The 22,692-nt window shown below is 34.2% G+C and overlaps 1 protein-coding gene across 1 annotated transcript in view; it reads right to left on the reverse strand.

The window, feature by feature from the left end:
- Positions 1–4,366: 4,366 nt before the first annotated feature.
- Positions 4,367–22,692, reverse strand: part of LOC126740804 (ADP,ATP carrier protein 2) — a 34,985-nt gene continuing 16,659 nt past the window's right edge. Inside the window, exons 3-6 of the mRNA XM_050446986.1 lie at positions 22,471–22,650; positions 10,219–10,453; positions 9,924–10,065; positions 4,367–5,053 (exon numbers count right to left, since the gene is read on the reverse strand). Coding sequence (XP_050302943.1) covers positions 4,950–5,053; positions 9,924–10,065; positions 10,219–10,453; positions 22,471–22,650 — 661 coding nt within the window. The 3' untranslated portion in view covers positions 4,367–4,949. The remainder of the gene's footprint in view (positions 5,054–9,923; positions 10,066–10,218; positions 10,454–22,470; positions 22,651–22,692) is intronic.

A 22,692-nucleotide genomic window follows, 5' to 3' on the forward strand; every position in this document is an offset into this window, starting at 1 on the left:
CGGTTAAGGGGTACAAACACAAAACACAAAAATATAGGGTACAAATGCATTTGTATCGGTTTGCCACAAATTATTTTTAAATATTACGTATGTAGTTAGTTAAAATGCATTTTACCAGATGGCTCCTCCAGTAGCAAATTTCAGTTATATTTCTTTGCCACAAAGTTTTTAGTAGTATCAAGATTTATTTTATAATAATATAATAACTCATTTTATTATAATAACTAATTTTTTGAATTTTTGTTACTTGTACCCTTTAGCATTGCTAAAAGTTTGGCAATTAAGTTAATTAAGGGAATTAAAAAGTTAGAATCAATGAAGCTGTGTTCCACATCATTACAAAAACGCTTATAGATAGGAAGCATTTACATCATAGTGTAAAACAAAAAGGATGATTTCTTTTACTCTTAAAGGCATTTAAGCGAACCGCGGCTACTCTTTTGGTTGACAACTTTGACAGGTAAGTGTGACGTATTATTCCCCCACCACTTAAAAATTCTGATTGAAAGAAACAGTGGCTAAAATGATATGGCTATTAGGAATTAAAGAGTTTATGTTTTTTCTTTTCTGTTTGATAAAATTTTTTTGATTTTGCAGAGCCTTAGCCACTCTTTTCTCTCGAATAAAATGCTTTTATTGGATCTAAAATAAATTATGTATAATGGTCATGTAAATTTGCATGGGTGAAGCCATAAACACCTTATTAAATAATTGGTAAATACCAAACGCCAAATAGTTGATCCGTGACGTCACGTTTTCCCCTATTTTGGTTAAAACCAGAATCGCAGAAACGCATTGTTAAATATCAACTAAGAACCATTTCACGCTAAAAGTCGGCTTATGTTATTCAAAGTGCTAAATCGAAATTGTTTTTATTATAATTTTGCCGAGAATACGGGATATGCTAATCTTAATATATTCTTTACAAAACAGCCTCAGATATCGATAAATGTGTGGCTTTTAATAAGGAAATTAGTTGCGTACAATGCAAGCACATGAAATTTGGATTACGCAATACACCTGATAAGGTAGGATAAAAGAGCTTCTAAAACCCTTTTTTGATTTGCAAAGATGCGAGAGCGAAAGTTATAGGAACTCGTGTACCCAATTCTATCTTTCTGTTATTCCCTAGAGAAATCACTACTAGAATTAGCATAAACTTGCCTATTTACAACTCTCCTGGTTAGCCTAGAGCAGCGTTACTCAAAGTGTGCTCCGCGGAGCCCAGGTGCAGTCATAATAAATGAATGCATTTATTAAAGTGGACCCTATAAGAATAAAGTTACTCAAGATAAAAATAAACAACCAAAACGAAATGCCTACTTATAGGTGTTACTGGTACATATACGAAAATTTAATATAATATATATTATTAAGTAAATGCCCGACCTATTACATCGAAATTTAACAGCGTTACTCGTACGCCACCATTCGCCCCCGGACTATAAGCAATCGAATGACCTCGCGCTTCTTCTCGTGCTCGTGCGTCGACGTGTACTTCGGAAAAAATCGTCTGGCTCTCCGAAGTTTCTAAGGGATTCGAGATGATTCGATAGTTGCTGGTATAATATAAAGGAGGCTTGTTTGGCGCGGCGAATTTATTAATCAAGCAACGTACCGCAAAATTTACTCACACCGCGCTCAGTATTTTATGTTCGCTTGTCTTGTTGTTCGTAGTGGTTGTAAAATCTTGTATTTCGTGCGTCAAGAGATACTATTTGTCATAAAATTGACCAAATCAAATTAATGTTAAAGAAGAATGGAGCGCTGGCTTAAAGGTATTGCAAAAAATGTGGTTCGCTTGGATGATGCGTCAAATTCAAATCAAGGTGATATGAAGGCGTCAAGTTCTAGTTTTATGGTTTCAAGTTCAAGTAGTAAAACATCTAACAAGTGACACACTGAGGGTGAAAAAACGAAAGTATGACGAATCATACATTAATCTCGGATTTGTTGATTCCAACGGCTCACCTCTTTGTATGTTGTGCAGCAAACTTCTTTCTAATAGTTCGATGGTACCTGCTAAGATGCGCCGACATTTAAAAACTGTACACCGACTTCAAAAACAAAAGTAAAGAATTTTTTCTACGTAAAAAAGAACAATAATTAAGAAGCCAAAAAACGTATGCGACTCAGACTGTGAATGAAAAGGCCACGGAGGCATCGTATTTGGTTAGTTACCGCATTGCCTAAGCAGGAGAAGCGCACACTGTCGCTGAAAAGCTAATAAAACCATGTGTGGTAGACATAACAAAATGTATGCTCGACGAAAAATCTGTAAAGCATCTTTCTACAGTGCCGCTTTCGAACGATACGCGCCGAATTGGGGATACCGCAGCAAACACAAAACAAGAACTGGTTTCACGGCTTCACAATAACAAATTCGTCTTGCAAATGGATAAGTCGACTGATGTTGCTGGACTGGCCATCTTGCTAGTAATTGTGCGATATCCATATAAACATTCACTCGAAGAAGACTTGCTTATGTGCTCATCGCTGCCTACTAACACAACCGGAGAAGAAATTTTTAACACGATTAACATATTTATTGAAGAAAACCAACTCGATTGGAATGATTGCATTGATATTTGTACCGATAGAGCCAACGCAATGACAGGTAGAACAGCAGGAGCAATATCACGAATAAAAATGAAAGCGCCAAATTGTAGTTCCAGCCACATCCTGCATAGACGCGGTTAAGAAAATGCCACCAAATCTAAAATTGGTTCTTGACGAGTCAGTAAAAATAATTAATTTTGTCAAGTCACGTCCACTACAATCCCGATTGTTCTCAATATTATGTGAAGATTATGGTAGCGATCATAAAACACCATTGCTCCATACTGAAGTGAGATGGTTATCCCGGGGTAAAACTTTAACAAGGCTTTTTGAACTAAGAACAGAATTAGAAGCTTTTCTTACAGATGTTCCTTTTAATTTTTAAAAGACCGTTTGTCCGATAAAAGCTGCTTATTTAGACCAGCATTTTTAGCAGACATGTTTGGAAAACTTAACGAATTAAACCTGTCACTACAAGGAAAACAGACAACAGTTTTCAATGCTAACAACAAAATAACTGCCTTTAAAAGAAAATTAAATTTTTGGATTACTGGTTTTGATAAGAGAGAAATCAAAACCTTTTCATTCCTAAGTGAGTTCCTAAGTCACCATAGTCTTAGTGATACAGAAATATTTCAAAATGAATTTTTTTTTTTTTTTTTTTATGGTATACACAAGCACAAGAGGAAAGTCCTATGTCACTCTTGGAGTGGTGCTTGCGCGAAGATATTTGTGGGCATTTATCTTGAATCGCTGCAGGTTGTATGCGTCGGGAAATATGTGAGGTGGAAGCCCGTTCCACAAAGAGGATGTTCTCCAGATGAATGAGTCCCGATACAGCGACGTCCTTGGGGTAGGCAGGTGGACTCGATGTAGATGAGCCGCAACTGCTAGACGCGTCCTTCTTGCCGGAACAGCCCTGGGTGGAATCAGGCCTGCCAGCTCAGAGGAGCACTTACCGTGATAATAACGGTAGAATAAACAGAGATCAGCCACTTTTCTCCTGTGCTCCAGACTATCCAGACTCTTTGTCAGTTCTGGTTTGTCGATAAGACGAATAGCTCTCTTCTGTATAGAATCTAGCAGCTTTAAGCTATGCTTGGGTGCAGAGAATTTGTTGAATTGGTGCAATATCTCAATGACCTGCAAGGGACTTTTGAATCTTACTTTCCTGAAGAACAGAATACAAAACTGAAAATAAACTCATGGATTCAAAACCCTTTTTCATCTAAATTGCAGAAGCCTGAAAATATGTCAAATCAGATCTATGAATCATTTCTAGAAATGACATCGGGTACAAGTATGGAATCATTGTTCAAAACAATTTCACTAAATGATTTTTGGTGCAGGGTTCGTAATGAATATCCACAACTTGCAACAGAAGCTTTGAATGTTCTTCTGCCGTTCCCAGCGAGGTATTTATATAAAACGGGATTTTCAGCATATACAGCTACAAAAACAAAATACCGCAATAGACTGGATGCCAAACCAGACATGAGAATTCAACTTTCTTCTATCAAGCCTCGCATTAAATGAACTTAGTGTTATCATTTGCTTACTAGCTCACTACTTACTGTATCTATCATTTTTTTTATGATTATTAATAAACAATTCACATATAACTGCTTTTGCTTTTAGTTTTTTAGAGTTCCGTTAAAAATTTAGTTTTTTAAAAGGGTTCCGTGACAAAAAAAGTTTGAGTAACCTGGCCTAGAGCATTTCTTGTAGAATCATTAACTTTTAACAATGTAATATAAAGATATATAATCGATAAAGGTTATAATTGGTGAGAAAAAATACAAATGTGTACATATTTTTCGCTTTTTTTATTTCTTGCTATCATCAGATCTTTCCCGATGATGAATAACAAAACATTAAATTTTTAACAGATTGCAACATTGCTTTTTAAAAATTGATTTCACTTAATGCTTATACTGTAAAAGTTCCGTGTTTTATCAATAAACCTACAGGAGCGATTCCGGGTTACAATAATTATTAAGTCTATGCATTGCGCCTTTCGGTTACAATTTGAAATAAGTCTTTTCTTTTTTCCAGCATTTTATTGACAAAAACCAGGATTACAAATAAATTAAGTTACATCTAATATAAAGTTGTTTTTTTTTTATTTACATTTACGGATTTTAGCTATGCCATCGTTGTTATCCAATAACGAATCATGTAGAGTGACAAACGTGATAACCAACAAAACAAATTTCTATTTCGTTTTATTAGTTTCGGAATGATTTTCGTATAGAGGGCATAACCAAAAACGGCACTGTATTGGAACGAGCGAAGAATTTATCTAGTTGGGTCCCTAAATAATGGGACCCGCACGACTGGATGTGGAGTGTTACAAAAAAAAGTAATGCGCTATTATGGTTGTTAGGTTTTTAAACGATGAGGTTTTTGATTTCGTCGTACATTACAAGTACGATAGCTCCACCGGTACCTCTGAGTACGTTAGAGAAGGCTCCCTTGAAGAAGGCACCAGCACCTAAAAAAGAAAGCAATTTTCAATAACATAATAACATACATATATATTACAAAAGATAGAAAGAAGAAGAAATAGTTTGTTTTGAAATTTCGGCGAAAAAAAAAGTTATCAGGCGATTTCTGGATACGACTAAATAATGAATAAGTATTATCTCTAAGCAATATTTCACAACATTATGATAAAAAAAATATTTATAAATGCTAACGAAAATCAGTGCGACAATCAATTATCCATTATTATTTATTACTTGCTTGCAAATAATCGTAATACTGAGGCAATCAAATTTTGAACCCGGAAGATTTGATCAAACTTGGATGGAACCGCGGTTTTGATTATCCGTGGTTTTGTCTTGCGAAATCGGCTTCTCTAAATTTTCAAACAAATTAACAGCGCTGTGCGTTTTCATTTCATTTTGCGATTAGTGTGATTGTCCTTTTCTTGAGTTAATTATTTAGTTATAATATAATGGCGTCCACAGGCCACGATTTTGTTAAAAGAAAGCAAAACCTAATGACTCTTGACACAAAAATTCAATTGCTAGACTGTCTTGCTGCAGGTGAAACGTATGCGAGTGCTGCAAAAAAATTTAAAGTGAATGAATCAACTGTAAGAACAATAAAAAAGAGTGAGCAATCTATTCGGGCCAGTGTTTCGCGAGGTACTAATACCAGCAACAAAATGTTTCTCGCGACCTCTTACGATGGAAAAGATGGAAAGGGCGCTCGGAATTTGGATCGAGGATCAAACTAAAAGAAGAGTACCACTTAGCACCCAAATTATTCAAGAAAAAGCTAAACGTCTTGTTGAGAACCTAAAGTCTAATGAGGAAACGGTAAGCTTCGAAGTCAATAAGGGTTGGTTTGAAAATTTTAAAAAGCGATTTTCGCTGCACAACGTAAAAATTACAGGAGAGTCAGCTTCTGCAGATCACGAGGCAGCTAATCGGTATCCGATGAAATTCAAAAAACTAATTGAAAGCAAGGGATATCATCCAGATCAGGTATTTAATGCCGATGAGACAGGTTTATTTTGGAAGAGGATGCCTGCTCGAACATTTGTGTCTCAAACTGAAAGATCCGCACCAGGATTTAAAGTTGCTAAGGATAGGCTTACTCTTCTGTTTTGCTCTAATGCTTCAGGTAACCACATGATAAAGCCACTACTCGTATACAAATCTCTTAACCCACGTGCTCTAAAAAATAAAAACAAAAAAGATCTGCCGGTGTTTTGGAGAGCGAATCAAAAAGGTTGTGTTACTGCAACAACATTATTTACAGATTGGTTTCTGAACTGCTTCGTACCCAGTGTTAGGCAATATTTAACCTCAAAATCGTTGCCATTCAAAGCTTTACTTCTTGTTGATAATGCTCCCGGCCATCCTGAATCCTTAAAGTTTGCTGATCCAAACATAGAAGTTCGTTTCCTGCCTCCTAACACTACAATTCATTGATACAACCATTGGATCAGGGAATAATAGCAGCGTATTGAATAGCATGGAACAAAATCTTGATCTCACAGTCACTGAAAGTTGGAAAGCTCTTAATATCGCCCATTGCATAATATTTATCAAAGAAGCAGTGGATGAGTTACGTTTATCAACATTGAATGCCTGTTGGAGAAAGCTGTGGCCAGAGGTTGTGGCAGACACATCAACAATTCCTGACAAAGCAACCGAAATTGAAGAGATTGTAAGAATCTTGCACCAAATTCATGGCGATGGTTTCGACGAGTTGCAATCAAGTGATGTTGAAGAAGTTATAGTTTCGTACGACAGTGAACTATCGGAATCAGAATTGCTTGAAATCCTGGAAAATACATCAGATATCGAAGACAATACAGATGATGAAACCCCCGACGAGCCGACGACTACTACAATTACTACAACATCCCTAACGTTAAGTTGTTTACAAAAAATTTTATCAACCGCACAACAGTTGCAAGACCCTCCAAGAGATCCAAAAAGAACTCACAATTACATTATTTTCGAAAATAAGTTGTATACTACGTTTATAACAAAATCATTATGTATCTACTTTTAATATAGATATGTACATACATATGTATAAGTAAAATTGGTGTCTTAATTACGTATTTCCACACTAATATTTTATATTCTTCTGTTTTTAGAAAATCCCTCGCTAACCGCGGCACCCTATCTGGAACGGAACCCCCGCGGTTGACGAAGAATTACTGTACTTCTTTACACAAATTCTAAGTTGTTTATTATCCGGCTGAAACGTAAAACATAATGGAATTTTCCACTCTGAACAAGGGAGCATGACATTTTACATTATATACACTAGATGATCTGGAACTGGCTCCCAAAGGGCTAACGTAGGAATCAAAAATCAACTTCATTACATCCGGAATACCAATGTAAAGGGGACAGACAGATAAGCGAAAACTTGGTGAAGCCAATCTTGTTAGCCATATACACGCGACCGTCATCAAGCTTTTTGGAATCCTGAACAATACAAAGATAAAATGAACGAGTGCGCCTTACTAATGGCTTGAGACTTATCCCACGGTTTGCAAATGGCCAGTGTGAACTAGAATTTATCTAGAGGTACGTATATAGTTGCACGTCATCCTTAGGGGCCTTTTAGCTGCTATCAGGTATAGAAATGAGATTCTGCATGATTTTGTTGTTTCTTGTGTTGACTTGGTTGGAAATAAATTTATTTTGTTAATAGCACCAGACCCCATACCGCGAGAATTTGCCAAGAATACTTATGTATACATTCCTGTCTTGATAAACCAATTTATGGTTTGATTATTACACTGTATAAGGCCCACCTCTTTCTACGAAAAACAACCCCATAAAAAATACTGCCTTTACAAAGTTTAACTGTCGCTGTAACGTATTTAGGATTAAACCTGATATTTACTGCTCGCCGTACACGTTTAAATCCATTGAAATTTAAATTTCTTTATTGCGTTTCGCGACTATAAAGAACTTTTTTCCAATCGTCTACTTCTATCCAGTATAAATGCCGACGTGTAAGTACAAGTCTTGCTGCTCTATTTCTTCGCGAAACTAGCGGTTTCAGTGAAGCGACTAATAAACAACTTTGCCTCTACCAACTCTCTCTGAATAATCCTGTAATTTCGGCAATAATTCTAGGTACGAACTTCCAAGGATCATTTTGAAAAACCTTCTTAATGCGTCTGTCGTTATAGACCGATATATTGTTGTTTTTCTAGGTCTTCCCGATTTTGGTAGATTCTCTAAATGTCTCCTTTGATTACAAGATGAAATTATTTTAAATTTACTGTACCTGAGCAACTCAAATTGAGTTGATATGTCGGCTTGTTTTTTTATCTTTTCAAAATGCAATTACAACTCTGTTTAAAAAATATTTTCTCTGAAACTATTTTTCCCTTTACTTTCATAGAAAAGTTATATTATATTATTTAATACATGAATTAAAACGTTGCTTTACTTTTGACGCATTGCTAAATAATCAGAGAAAATCCTCCTTTAGAAAAAAAAAAGTTAAATAGGAGCATGTCCGGTTGCTTTGAGGTTGTCCGCTCGATCGAAAGATGGCGCGGAACGTAATTTTGCAATATTATGTTGCCGAGGCACTGAAATCCAATCGGGTTTTTCCCGATTGGATTTCTGTTCTGACTGCCATTGCCATCCTCACGTCATTCGATTTAAATATTTTCGCTGTAGATATTTAATTGAGCCCCTAGCGTAAAAACAGGGACAAACATAAAAACAAAAATGTTTTGTTTGCGACCCTATTAGAAGCCTCGAATGAAATATCCGACGACGTAATTAAGAAATTGATTGAGTCAATGCCTAGAAGGTGCCGTGCAGTCATAAAAGTAATCACTATACAACCAAATACTTAAACTAGCGACAAAAATTGTAAAGAAATATACCAGTTTCTCAATTTTGGTCCCCACAGAAATCGGTTTATTTTTTAAATTTAATAAAGGCTTCTTCCAATGCATCCAAAAAAAATATGTGTGCATTTTTATGAGACAGTTATCCTATGTATATGGTTTATAAACATCTTAGTTCTTCTGAAACTGCAGCAAATAAGTTTTAAAAGATTCTCCATTTTTGGCCAGTACTGTATATTATATAGTCCTAAAGTTGGAAACATTGGTGTGACAGGTAAATCACAAAACAATCTTATCACTAACTAAAACTCTCTATTTTATTCGTGACACGTGTTTGGCTAACGATGTCGAAAGTCAACATCTTTTATATTTACAGATACAGATTTGATATTTATTCTAACTAATCATGCCAAAAAATTGTCGCTTGAAAAGTATTAAAATAGAATTAAATAGTTTTAGTTTCCCATTTATCACAGCATAGAGTTTAAATAATACATTCCTAGCATGTAAGCCTTGAAAACTTTACATCACTTTGTTAGTATGCAGGTTAAAAAAGTAAAAGTCATCGACTTTTTACAAAAAAATAAATTCTAATGTATTTAAAAGTATTTAGAAAGGCCTAAAAGGCAGTTGTAAAAGATAGATACTAGAAGATTTGAAAAAGTCAAACTATAGTCAATTAGTGCTATGGTTGGAACCTTTGGTGCGACGCTTAAATTACGAGGCAGTTTTACCACTAACCAAAACTCTTTTTTTTACTCTCAAAATAAAGAGTAAAGATAAAGAGTTTTGGATAGTGGTAAGGCAGTCTCTTAATTTAATTTTAATCGATTAAATTAGTTTATTTTAAAAATAACACCAGTAAATTGTACAATTTCTGCCCCTTAACTTTCTTTAACTTTATATTTAAATAATTCTGGCAACACTATACTATAAGGTAATTGCACTTAGCATTGCAATGCAAAATTTAAGTTATAGACGACTTAGATGATAGCTTTAAGGGTTAAATACATACCTTCTTGTTTGGCGATGGTTGCCCAGCAGTGAGCTGTGCTCTTGTAAACGACTTCGCTCTTGGCACGTCCAGACTGCATCATCATACGCCTACGGACTGTGTCGAATGGATAAGAGATAATACCGGCAACGGTGGTCACAGTCTGTAATAAAATACGTTAGCTTAAGTTATTCTGTAATTAATTAAATTTATATTGTTCAAAAACCTTTGATTTCAATTATTATTGTTTTTTTTTGTTAAACAGGTTAATATATTGTATATCTAAATTAAAGTGTTCTTTATGTCTGGTTCTTACCTGTGCAATAGCCCATGAAATAATGAGAGGAGTATTCTTGGGATCAGGCAAGATACCCTTGGCGGTGTCGTAGAAGCCGAAGAAGGCGGCTCTGTAGATGATAATACCTTGTACAGACACACCGAAACCTTTGTACAGTCCACCAAGACCGTCAGATTTGAAGATCTTGACTAAGCAGTTTCCAAGTCCGCTGAACTCACGTTCACCAGCTCCTTTACCTACATCGGCGGCTAACCTAGAAATTAGAGATGAAAATTAAAGTTTTGACAAAGAAGAAAACATTTTGTTAAATGAAATACAGGTTTAGTTATCCATGGTCAGAATAAAACAAAAGGAAGGCTAGTAAAACATTCGTCGGTGCTCAAACTTTATTTGATTGAAAAGAACTTATAGTATTATATAAACTAAAGTATTATATAAAAGTAATATCGATTCAGTAAAAACTTTAACAAAGGTATCCCTAAAATAACTTTAAATAAAAGATATCACAATTCTTAGTATTGTACATTTGACTTGCCCTTTTATAGGACGAAAAAACTACTTTACGTATAAGCTGTGCTCGAATAGATTTATGAAGAAAATGCTATGCTTATAACCAAGTAGTCCTACATGAAACAGGATTTTAATTCAACAGTGTAAAAACGGATACAAACAGCTTAAAAAACGTACAAGCTTGGCACTTGGTAGTCAAAAAAACCAAGTTTAAATGTATGAGAGACTTGTATATGAAGACATTAATTGGGGATACTCAATACTGGTTCACCGTAATAAGTTGGTGGATTTTTGTTTAAAAGGGTATGTAGGGAAAAGCAGGGTAAAATGTCGTAATCTGTTATGTGTATGTGGTGTGATATTGACATTCATATTTTGTGAATGTGTCATAAGAATGGAGTTCAGCATAATAAGATTTAAAGCTTTTTAGTTAGGCATTTTTTTTTCAGTAAGTATTTTTCTTGAGGTTATATTATTATGCGTCTATGAAATTTTCTTAAAATGCATAGGCTTTGTGTGGTAATAAATGTATATAAATGTAGTTATGGCAGGTAAGTTAACGAATCCTCTAAACGGACAAGATAGCGAGTTCGTCATCTTACCCAACGCCATATGATCGTAAATACAAAGTTTTATTTTATTTTTATATCGAATTTGCAATAAAAAATATTCTGAAACGTTTTTTATATTATATAAGTAAATATTTATATCATAATGCTGTTAATTTTCAAAATTGAATATACAGGGTATTTCAGAACTATGGGATCAATTTTCTGGGGGTTGTTCAGTGCAACAGAAGAATCCATTTGAGTATAGGAACCCATGTCCGGAAACCAAATTGGCATACGGAGCAACAAACTGCAATGCCCGAGCAGCATCGCGGTTGTAACATGAACGTTATCCCGAACGACAGCATCCTGGATACAAAAAGTTTATTGCGGTTTATCGGCAGCTCGCTGAGACAGGCATGTTTAAGACCAAGATGCATGATACTGGTGTTGCTCGAACCGTAAGAACGGTCCAATTTGAAGAAGAGGTACTTCAGCGAGTTGCCGATGAACCATCAAATAGCACACGTGACGTCGCTAAGAATATAAATACGAGTAACGCTTCTTTCTGGCAGGTACTACACGAGCAACAACTCCATCCTTACCACTTCCAGAAAGTTCAAGGTATGACTGCAGCCGATTATCAACCTAGAGTTCAATTTTGTCGATGGCTTCTGGATCACATCATTGCAAATTTTTTACGATATGTTTTGTGGACCGATGAAGCCTCTTTCACAAGAGACGGTATTTTTAATAGTAGGAATAGCCATGTTTGGGACGAAGAAAATCCTTATACAATTTTTCCAAGAAAACATCAGAATCGTTGGTCTGTCAACGTATGGGCAGGCATTGTTGATGATTATTTAATTGGTCCATATCTTCTACCGGAACGGTTAACAGGACCTATTTATCTGCGTTTCTTGGAGGAAGTTCTCCTAGAACTCCTTGAAAATGTTCCACCAAACGTTAGACAGCAAATGTGGTTTCAGCATGATGGAGCGCCGTCTTACTTTGCTGTACAAATACGCGAGTATTTGGCTCAGCGGTTTGGGCATCGTTGGATTGCCAGAGGTGAAGCAGTTTCTTGGCCTCCTTGGTCACCCGATTTAACGTCGCTCGATTTTTTCTTGTGGGGACATGTAAAGTCTTTAGTCTACGAAACTCAAGTAAAATCAGAGCTAGACTTAATTGGACGAATAACAGCAGCATTTGAAATCATTCAAAACGAGGATCAAATTTTTAGTGTAGTCCGCCGAAATCATGTGCGGCGTTTAAATCCAGTGGCGGCTCGTGGGTCAATCTTCAGGGGGGTCATTTTGGTTTGAAAACGTATAGTTTACTCTAATAGAAAAAAAACAAATCAAACTATTGATTTTTTAAAGTATTTGAAAGATCTTTTAGCATTTATATTTTAGATAAAAAATACAGACTTAGATAAAACTCAATAATATTTACCGAGATATTTACCCTATTAAGCGGGTAAAAATAACTTTAAATGCTTAAATCGTTTTCCGAAAATTAACTTTGCCTTTTTATTAGAGTAAATATTTTAAAATATAAGAAAAATGGTATAAACAGGTTATCGAAACCACTCTACCCAGAACCATCGTACGTTTTGGAGATCGGCCGAAAATGCGTATAAATTTACAAAAAATATTTTTATCGGTTTATGTTGACTCGCCGCTTTTTGCAGGATAAGATTAAGTTGATGGGCATAGCAGTGAATAAAGTATGCATTTGGGTATATTTCTTTAATTTTTGTTTGTACTCCTCCCAGTTTACCGCTCATGACTGATGCACCATCGTAACTTTGGGCAATTCATTTTTCAGGTGCTTGATTAATTTTTGATAATTGAAGTTCTTCCAATATTACATTAGTTAAATGTTGTGCTGTGGCACCTGAAGGGTTAACAAATTTCCAAAATCTTTCATGTACAATATCAGTTAATACATAGCGCAATATGACAATCATCTGCGTTTTATTGAAGCTGTCTGTGATCTCATCTATTTGAATTGCCACAAAATTTGTCTGGCCAATCTCCTTAATTATATGAGTATGTACAATGGCTAACATTGATTCTAAAATATCGTTTTGAATTGTTTTTGATGTGCCTTTAAATACTGTACTTTTTTCAATATGTTCTTTAAACATTAAATCCAGTTCAGAAACAAAATCGATAAGGCCCAGAAAAATTCCAGGATTATTGGAGCTGATACTTTCGTCATGACCGCGCAATACAATTTCGAAAATTCCGCAAAATTTTATACAGCCGATTAGTTTGTTTAAAATATACCTATTTTTAGAAACCGATTCATTAAAGTCATGCACAGATTTACGATATACACTATCAAGTTTCTGTCATATGTTAACACCAAAGTATATAGTTTTCAACTGTTAGACTGTGTTAACACGTCCTAAACTTGCGTAACTCATTGATGAATTTATATGAGTAGTGGAAGAAGCAAGCTTTGTAATTTTCACTTTTAAATGCTTAATGTCAATTACTCCGTTTTTCGCCCATACAGCGTCATTCGAAGACTGCAGCCACAAATCCAATCACACAAATTGTACATTGATTCTTTAAAATATTTTTGAATATCTTTACCCCTATCCTTTGTTGTTTGTTTTAAATTCATATTTGGTTTTGGTCAACCACTTTCCTTTTTCTCAAGCCGTCATAATTATTTAAATTAAAATCTGCTGGAACATCATAACTTAATGTTCCAGCAGATTTTAAGGCAATTATTTCGTGCGGGCGGGAAGCAGTAACTATCTAAAACAAAACTGAAAACATTCATCCAGTCGGGCCGTCGACTACGTTGGCGATATAGGACTGAAAGGTGACTCTCACTCCCGCTCACGAAATGCTAATCTGCCTTCTTTGTTCTATTTTACATGCATTTCTTCATAAGCCGTAAGAACTGTATAGGGACAATTTAAAATACGGCCCAGCCACGGGCTTGTGATGCGCGCGAGGCGCGACGTTAATAATATATTTGTTTTGCCAATGCAGACTGCTTAGAGAATTTTATAATTCACAATGAAGTTTTAGATAAAAGATATTTATAATAAAATTGGTATGTTTATGAGATTATTTAAGGGGGGTCAATGACCAATTGACCCTAAGAAGGAGCCGCCACTGTTTAAATCGGTGTATTGAGGTTGGAGGAAGACATTTTGAACAATTGTTGTGATGGTATCATATACAAAAGGTAAAAATAAATGCATCAGATCCTATTTAGGTAATTAATATTTTTTCTAAATTTAAACGCGTCTTAGGGCCGTAGTGGCGTAGTGACACATTTCCGGACATGGGTTCCTATACTCAAATGGATTCTACTGTTGCACTGAACAATCCCTAGAAGTTTGATTCCATAGTTCTGAAACATCCTGTAGTATAGGATGTTATAACACAACCAAATGTGTTTTTTTTAGACTTGGCCGATTAGTGCAGGACGATTCAAAATGAGCAAATGGAAAACCTAAAGATAAACGAGCATTTCGTTTAGCTCAAAAACAGTTTGCAAGAATTGTCTATGATTATGCTGAAACCTTGAAGATTCCTCACCGCTTTAAAAGAGAAACCAAGAAGGCGAGAAAGAATTTTATTCAAACCTTATGAAAAGATTTGGATTTTATTTAAAAATATTGCTATTTTAACAGAACAAGTGCGGCGTTACGTTTTGCCGAATTTCAAAACATTTTAGCCAAAACAAATTATAAGCCTCATTAAATATTTAATATCAATTACTTACACTCCAAAGTCAAAGTGCAAAGTTCGACAGGAACCCGTCGAGTTATAAAAGTATCTTCTATCGAAAAGGGGACAAATGTCAGTGTGGTATGCTGTTTTAGGGCTTTGGGCCAGTATATGCCTTCCTTCTTTATTTTCCCAGGAGTAAGAATGCAACAGCATTTCTTAAATAGTTGACCACCAGGATATTTTCTTCAGTGGTTACATTTTTTAAAAAACGATTCATTCATCGCATTCAACCTCTGAATGTGGCCTTTAAAGGACCGTTTAAGTCAACCTATAGCCTTGCAATGATTACTTAATGAAATCTCCCAGGTAAGTAATTACTATAAAAGATGGGGCATCAATATTTAATGTCGCTTATAGCAAGGTTGCCACAATAAAAAAATATAGTGCAAGGTTTTAAAACAACTAAATTGGTTCCACTAAATAGTCAAATATTTGATGATTCTGTCTTTCAGCCGTCAATGACTATAGACAAACCGTTAAACATTTTAATTAATGATAAAGAAAACCAACTAACATTGTAACGTCATTGCCGACTCTAGCTACTAAGGTAACAGATCTACATAATAATGCTGTTTCAGGGAATATAGATATTGATGTTGAAGCCGAGTTACCTTAAAATAGTTCCTCTGGAAACGTGGATAATTCGGCAGCTCGACCATTCCTATTTACAAGTTATGCATTCTTTTTGGTTTGCCTTGTCTTTCTGTTGCCACTTTCAAAGAAAAAGAAAAGAAAGAAGCTCTCGTGCACTCCTGTTAAAGACGCCTAAGAAACTAAGGAACCGAGAAAAAATTTAAAGACCAAGAAAAAATCAAAAATAAAGAAAGAAAAATCCAAGGAAAGAAACAAAAGAAGAAACAAGAGTCCAAAAAAGCCAAAAAGTCAATCATAAAATTTGATCGCGACAGTAACTTTTCAAATTTCTGCATCTCAATAAATTATATGGAAGATTATGGTAATATTTACATCAGAGAAATAAAAGAAATCTGTTTAATTTGTAATGAGTTAAGTAAAGATGAAGCTTGGTATGCCTGCTCTTCGGATATGGATCCATGCCGCGTGTAACTGTTAAAGAAGCAAAGCATATGTTTGTGAAGAAGATATAATAAGAATATAAAAGGTTTATAAATACATTTTTTGATATTCTTTATCTTACCCTTTTAATACTGTCATCTTACACGCATCTGAGGGCAAGTTGACAATTTTTATATGCAATTAACATGCTCAAAAAAAAACGGTAAACTTAAAATGTCTTAAAAGTAAGGCAAAATACCCTTAAAATCCAAATGTTTAACGATAATTTTCAGATAATAAAGAAGATGGTGCGCTAAATGTTTCGTCATATCTATTTCTATCGTCATCTTACCCTCTCTTCCCCCCTAACAACACCTATAAGATACATCTAATTCATTGTGGTTACGTGAAATAATCCCTCAATTTGTATGGTTGTTATTATTTTATCGTTCTAATTGATTTAGCTATGAAAAATGTCTTTCTTTTTAATAATCGGTTATATTGTAATAACTAATGTTAACAATTAAGCAAACTGCCAGGCACTGGCTTATCTAAAAGCTTTTTTTAGGGGGGAGGGAGATATGAAATCAGGGTTTACAAAACATTCTGAAGAATTAAAATACGATTTGTATATAATAAAATTCGTATACAATATCGGACAAAAGTAGAGAAACTTTTTAAAGTTCCTTATTCTGTAAAAACGTTCAGTATTTAAATTACTATTTCCTAAAAATATTCTAAAAAAATTCCAATCACATTTCACATTTCTTTTATCAGTTGTTAATTTGTAGTATGAATCCAAATATTTCAGGTTTGTCGTAACTAGAGAAACTCACATAAGAATTAACCAAATTTAGTATGTATTTCTCTTTTTAGTGAGTTTTCTCTGTTTTTTAGTGAATATGCCTCGCTGAAGATATTTGTCGGAAGATCTTCGTACAAAAATAGTTGAGGCACACAAAAGTGGTGTACGAGAAGTGGACATAAGTAAAATGCTTACTTTTGCATAAAGCTGTTGTAAGCAAGACAATTTTCAAACGACTGGAAATTTTTTTTGTTTTACTAATGAAAGTAAATTTAAGTTATTTGGGTCTGATGGCATATCGTGGGTACATCTCCCATAAGACAAAAGATTAAAGATTTGATCTAAAATATACAAAGCCTACCCTAAAAATCATGGCGGTGGACCCTGCATGATATGGGGTTGGTTTTCTGGGGACGATATAGGACTTTTACGTGTTATTGACAGTATTATGGATCGATTTTTGAATTTAGATATATAAAAAATGTAATGCTACCATTTGCTGAGGATAATTTACCATTGACCTGGATATATTAGCAGGATAAAGATCCTAAACATAAATCAAAGGTAATTCAAGAATGGTTTTTATCAAAAAAGAGGAACTAGATCGGAGCATAAGACAACATCAGATCAACAATAAAAATGATTTAATAAAAGTTTTGCAACAATCCTTAAATTCTATTAGAGAAGAAACCATTATGAAACTTTTGAAATCCATGCTGGTGAATAATCAACTAATAAATGAGATAAAACTGTGGACAGTATAAAAAGAGAAATTTTGATATTATTCACCATTGAGCGGCGAAACAAAGGGGCCTTAACGACTTACCCGTGAGGATCTAGTTGCTGGATCTTCGTGCACTTTATAGTTCTCATGAATTTGAGGCGCCTTTGTTTACACTAATTTTGAGTTTGTAGAATTAAGGTTTTTGCGGTACCCGAAAAGATGGTGGTACTTTCAACGAACAAAACGAGAGAGATACTGCCGCTTATTGCAATCCAAAATTCTTCGCGCATAGGCCATCTTTTTTTACTAACGCGCAAAGATACCGGGTGCAATTAAAGTTACTTTATTCATTCCTTGCAATAATTAATTATAGATTAATTTTACTGATATCAATCCCAACAAAAATAATTCTCCATACTATAAAGTATTGACCACATGCCAAACCGATGTCGCGAAGTTATTGCCAATAAGGGATACTCTAGCCACTATTAACTATTAAGTATTATGTTGAAATATTTAATAAAAAAAATTAGTTTCTCTACTTTTCTCCCTAGAGTATTCTTAAATGTTTATTTAAATAAATTCTTTGGTTTTGGTTATATAGTTTATTACTTTACCGAAATAAAATATCGAATAATAATGATGATTTTCATTATGTATAGAACTGCATTATTCTCACCATAGTCAAATCAAACCTAATTTTTTAAAGTTTCTCACTTTTGTCTGATAGTGTAGATAAAGTAAAAAATAAATAAGAGTTTTAAAAATATGCATAAATATTCCTTACCCTGTATGATAAGTTTTAATGTAAAAGAGTTTCCAACTACCATATTATAATTTTTACTATTTGTTATTATGGAAGTTTTACCTTTTACTACAGTAATTATAATTTTATCTGTTTATTCTTAGACCAAAAATTTCTATAACAATTTTAGTTAAAATATCTGGCAGAAATTATGTTTACGAATGTGGTAGGTAATTTATTTTTAAATACGACTACGTGATGCATTATGCAAACATTTAAGTTTTTTTCGCGTTAACAACAATATACTGCGTAGTATACCGATATTTATTTTGATATTAAATATAGCGACTATGCAAATAGATAAGTTAGGAAAAATGTTTATCTGTAACAGTTTATTACATAAAATGTACCTACAGTCATGGATAAAAGTGTGGATATATTTTCAATTCAATCACCTTGTTAGTGCACCTTGTATTTAACAAAAGTATACTACGTTATTTAATATACTTGCTTAGGTCTTCAGTTTTATCGCATGCTTTTATTTTGGGCTGTAGACATTCCTTTCTTATCTGCCTTTTTTTGTTTACGATTTGGACATACTATGTATGGAAAGATAATGTCTGAATGGCATATTAAAGAATTAAAATAATTGGTACAATATTTTTCTGCTTCTATTGTAACAACACTGTGTTAAAAATGAGGAAAAATAAGTATTTGTCAAAGGAGTAGTAGGAGTAGTTAAAGTGCATTAAAAAGGTTTTGATCGTTAACCCGCATAGCTCATCGTCCTAAATTTGTACCGAAATTCGCGAAAATTTTAACAAAAAAAAATTTTACATAGCACCAAAAACCTAAAGTAAAGCATGGGGGTCGTAGTATTATGGTCTGGGGATGCTTTTCAATGTCTGGGACGGGTCCGATGGTAAAAATAACTGAAAAAAAGAATCGATTTATGTACTGCAATATATTACCATACAGTGTGGTGACTTTAACTGGAATAAATTCAGTTAAAACTAATCAAATTTTATCTCGCAAAATTACTGAGACCCGTCGATTTTTGTTTATTTTTTTCACATTTCAAGATAGTTTTTGTATTTTTTCATCTACAGGGGGGGTTTAAATTAACCCAAACTTTTTTTTTCAAATAAAAAGCCACTTTTTTAAACTTTCATCGAAAAAAGCCCTTTTTCCTTATTAAATTGCCCTATTTACTTTTGTGATTATCTAAAGGAGAAATATTAAAAAAAAATAAAAACCATTAAATTATTAAAAGTCTCGAAATATTTTGTGTTGGTAAATTTTTGGCGTGTTTGTTTATTTTATTGGTACGAGACATTTCCTGACATTGTTGTAGTGACACTGTTAAAGTGAATTTTAACCAGTTGTTAAATAAGTTAACTTATATTGAAAAAATGCCTTATTTATCTGAATCCCACAAGATTGAAATCTTAATGATGATTGGTTATGGGGACAGAAGTCGTACTCAGCTAGAGGTTGTCCACTTATTCAGGCAGAAATATCCAGATTTGCCAACTATTAACCATGGTACGGTTAGTAAAATCGAAAGCAGATTTCGAGAAGTTGGGTACGTGAGGGATGTTTCAAGACAAAGGTCTTCTAAAATCAATGAAAACACCCAATTAAATGTATCGTTAGCGATGGAAGAAAATCCGGTAACTGCAGCCAGAAGAGTAGCTGGCGAAAACTCTATTCATCATAAATCTATGCTAAAAATTTTAAAAAGTGCAAACAAACGACCTTATAAAATGCAATTCGTTCAAGAGTTATTGGAAGACGATCCAGATCGCAGAGTTCAGTTCTATGAATTAGTGATTAACGCCATTGACGAAAATCGCATATCTTCGGAGTGGATCCTTTTTTTCTGATGAGGCTACATTCACCCTAAATGGCCATGTTAATAAGCAGAACTGTCGCTACTGGTCTGACGAGAACCCACACTGGGTAAGGGAAACTAATGCACAATATCCCCAGAAAACTAATGTTCGGGCTGGCATAATTGGCAGGCAAGTTATAGGGCCTATATTCTTCATTGATACTTTAACTGGGGAAAGATATCTAGAATTTCTTGAACATGAACTAGTTCCAGTCTTACGTGCCTTATATCCGAGTCAGTTCGATCCAGATTTGTATGATAAAAGAATCTGGATGCAACAATATGGTGCTCCCCCACATTATGCCCGTAATGTACGCCAGTATTTAGATGACAATTTTCCAAACAGATGGATTGGTAGAAGGGGTGCAATCGAGTGGCCGGCACGTTCTCCCGATCTCACCCCACTTGATTTTTTTCTGTGGGGACATTTGAAAAGTCAAATTTATATGAGCAAACCAGGAAACCTAGACAAACTCAAAGAACATAGGCAAGAAATCCGACAAATATCTCCAGAAGTGTTAGAAAATGTCAGAAACGAATTTTATTATCGTCTTGGGCTTTGCCAACAAGTAAATGGTGCTCATTTTGAGCATCCTATACATTAAACGCAACTTTTAATAATTTAATGGTTTTCATTTTTTTTTTCGTATTTCTCCTTTAGATAATCACAAAAGTAAATAGGGCAATTTTATCAAGAAAAAGGACTCTTTTCAATGAGAGTTTAAAAAAAGTGGCTTTCCATTTGAAAAAAAAGTTGGGGTTAATTTGGACCCCCCCCTGTAGGTGAAAAATACAAAAACTATCTTGAAATGTGAAAAAAAATAAACAAAAATCGACGGGTCTCAGGAATTTTGCGAGATAAATTTTGATTAGTTTTAACTAAATTCATTCCAGTTAAAAGTCACCACACTGTATAGATATCAACAAGATAATGATCCCAAACACTCATCCTGCTTCATAAAAACTTGATAAAATGGTTTTTAGAGAAAAGCGTTGAATACCTACCTGACTACCTGTGGGAGCACTTGGAGCGGAAAATTAAGGAAAGAAGAATACATGATGAAAATCAATTCTAGGTTAGATGTAGATGATTCTGACACACAGTAGAATGCCAAGAAGATGAAGGGTAGTTATTAAGGCAAAGAGTTTTTCGACAAAATATTGAATTTTGCACTCTTAATTTGTGTAAATCTAAACATTTTTGCATACATTTCTATATATTTGTCCACCGAGTTTTTTTTTTACGTTTCATAAAGTCCCAATATTTTTATTTGAATTTTTATTTCTCGAATAAAACTTCGTTTATTTAAATAATAGTGTTGGTTTATATTTTGACATAAAATTTATTATTGATAAATAATTATTAAAGATATAGGCGAAAAAAAATCTTTCTATACTTTGTCCAGGACTATATACGGAATTAGGGTTTCCAGACCGGTATCCCGGGGTCCCGAAATCCCGGGACATTTTTAATCCCGAAAATCCCGATTTTTTGTAACATATATTTATGAATATTTACTGACAGTACCGCCAACAAGTGTTGAAGCTGAAAGAGCCTTTTCTTCGGCGGTCACATTTGCGACTAAACTTAGATCTCGTTTAAGTGATTTATCTTTAGATACCTTAGTGTTTTTAAGAGCATATTTTATTTTTTATAAACAAAACTAACTGTTTAATTTCAAAGGTATTTTGTATTTTTTTTTTGAAGGATGTGTTTCTATCTCAAGTTTGTTTTTAGACTTTTTAGTTAGGTTGTTAGGTAGTAGGTACCTAGGTATGTAATATGTAATACGTAGTGTACAAATGTACTGAAAATGTTTTTAGTTCTGAATTTTTAAATAATTTTGTTTTCATTTTAAACAATTTGTTTTCAGTTAACTGCATTTTTATTTGCTCGGGATACTGTTATTACTGTTAAATATTTTATTCAAAATATAATTAGGATCGGTCACGGAATTTGGATTTTTATCCTGGGATTTCAAAACGGGATCCCGATCCCGAAAACTGGAATTTCTATACGGAATGGCCTATCAAAAACAGTTTAGTATTTTTATAGGAAAGCATATTTTCATGACAAAATTTCTATTATTATAACTTTAACCACTTAGGAGGGGTTAACGTTATAGCGATAGAATTTGTTTTCATGTCCGTTAAAACAAAAATCTAAGAGTGCGAGGATTTTTAAAATGTTCACATTTAAAGCTGTAAGCCTTGCTAGACAGTTTTATTATTATAACTAATGGGATAAAAGTATTAGGTTACTCACCTGGTTCTGGCGAAATCAAGAGGATATACGAAACAGAGAGAGGTAGCACCGGCGGCACCACCAGAGGCCAAATTTCCCAAGAAATACCTCCAGAATTGTGTTTTCTTATCAACACCACTCAAGAAGATCTGCTTGTATTTATCTTTGAAGGCAAAGTTCAATGCTTGGGTTGGGAAGTATCTAAAGAAATGAATGTTATTGTATAGGTGTAGCTTATAAAGT

Source organism: Anthonomus grandis, chromosome 9 (genome assembly GCF_022605725.1).
Source record: "Anthonomus grandis grandis chromosome 9, icAntGran1.3, whole genome shotgun sequence".
Lineage (NCBI taxonomy): Eukaryota > Metazoa > Arthropoda > Insecta > Coleoptera > Curculionidae > Anthonomus > Anthonomus grandis.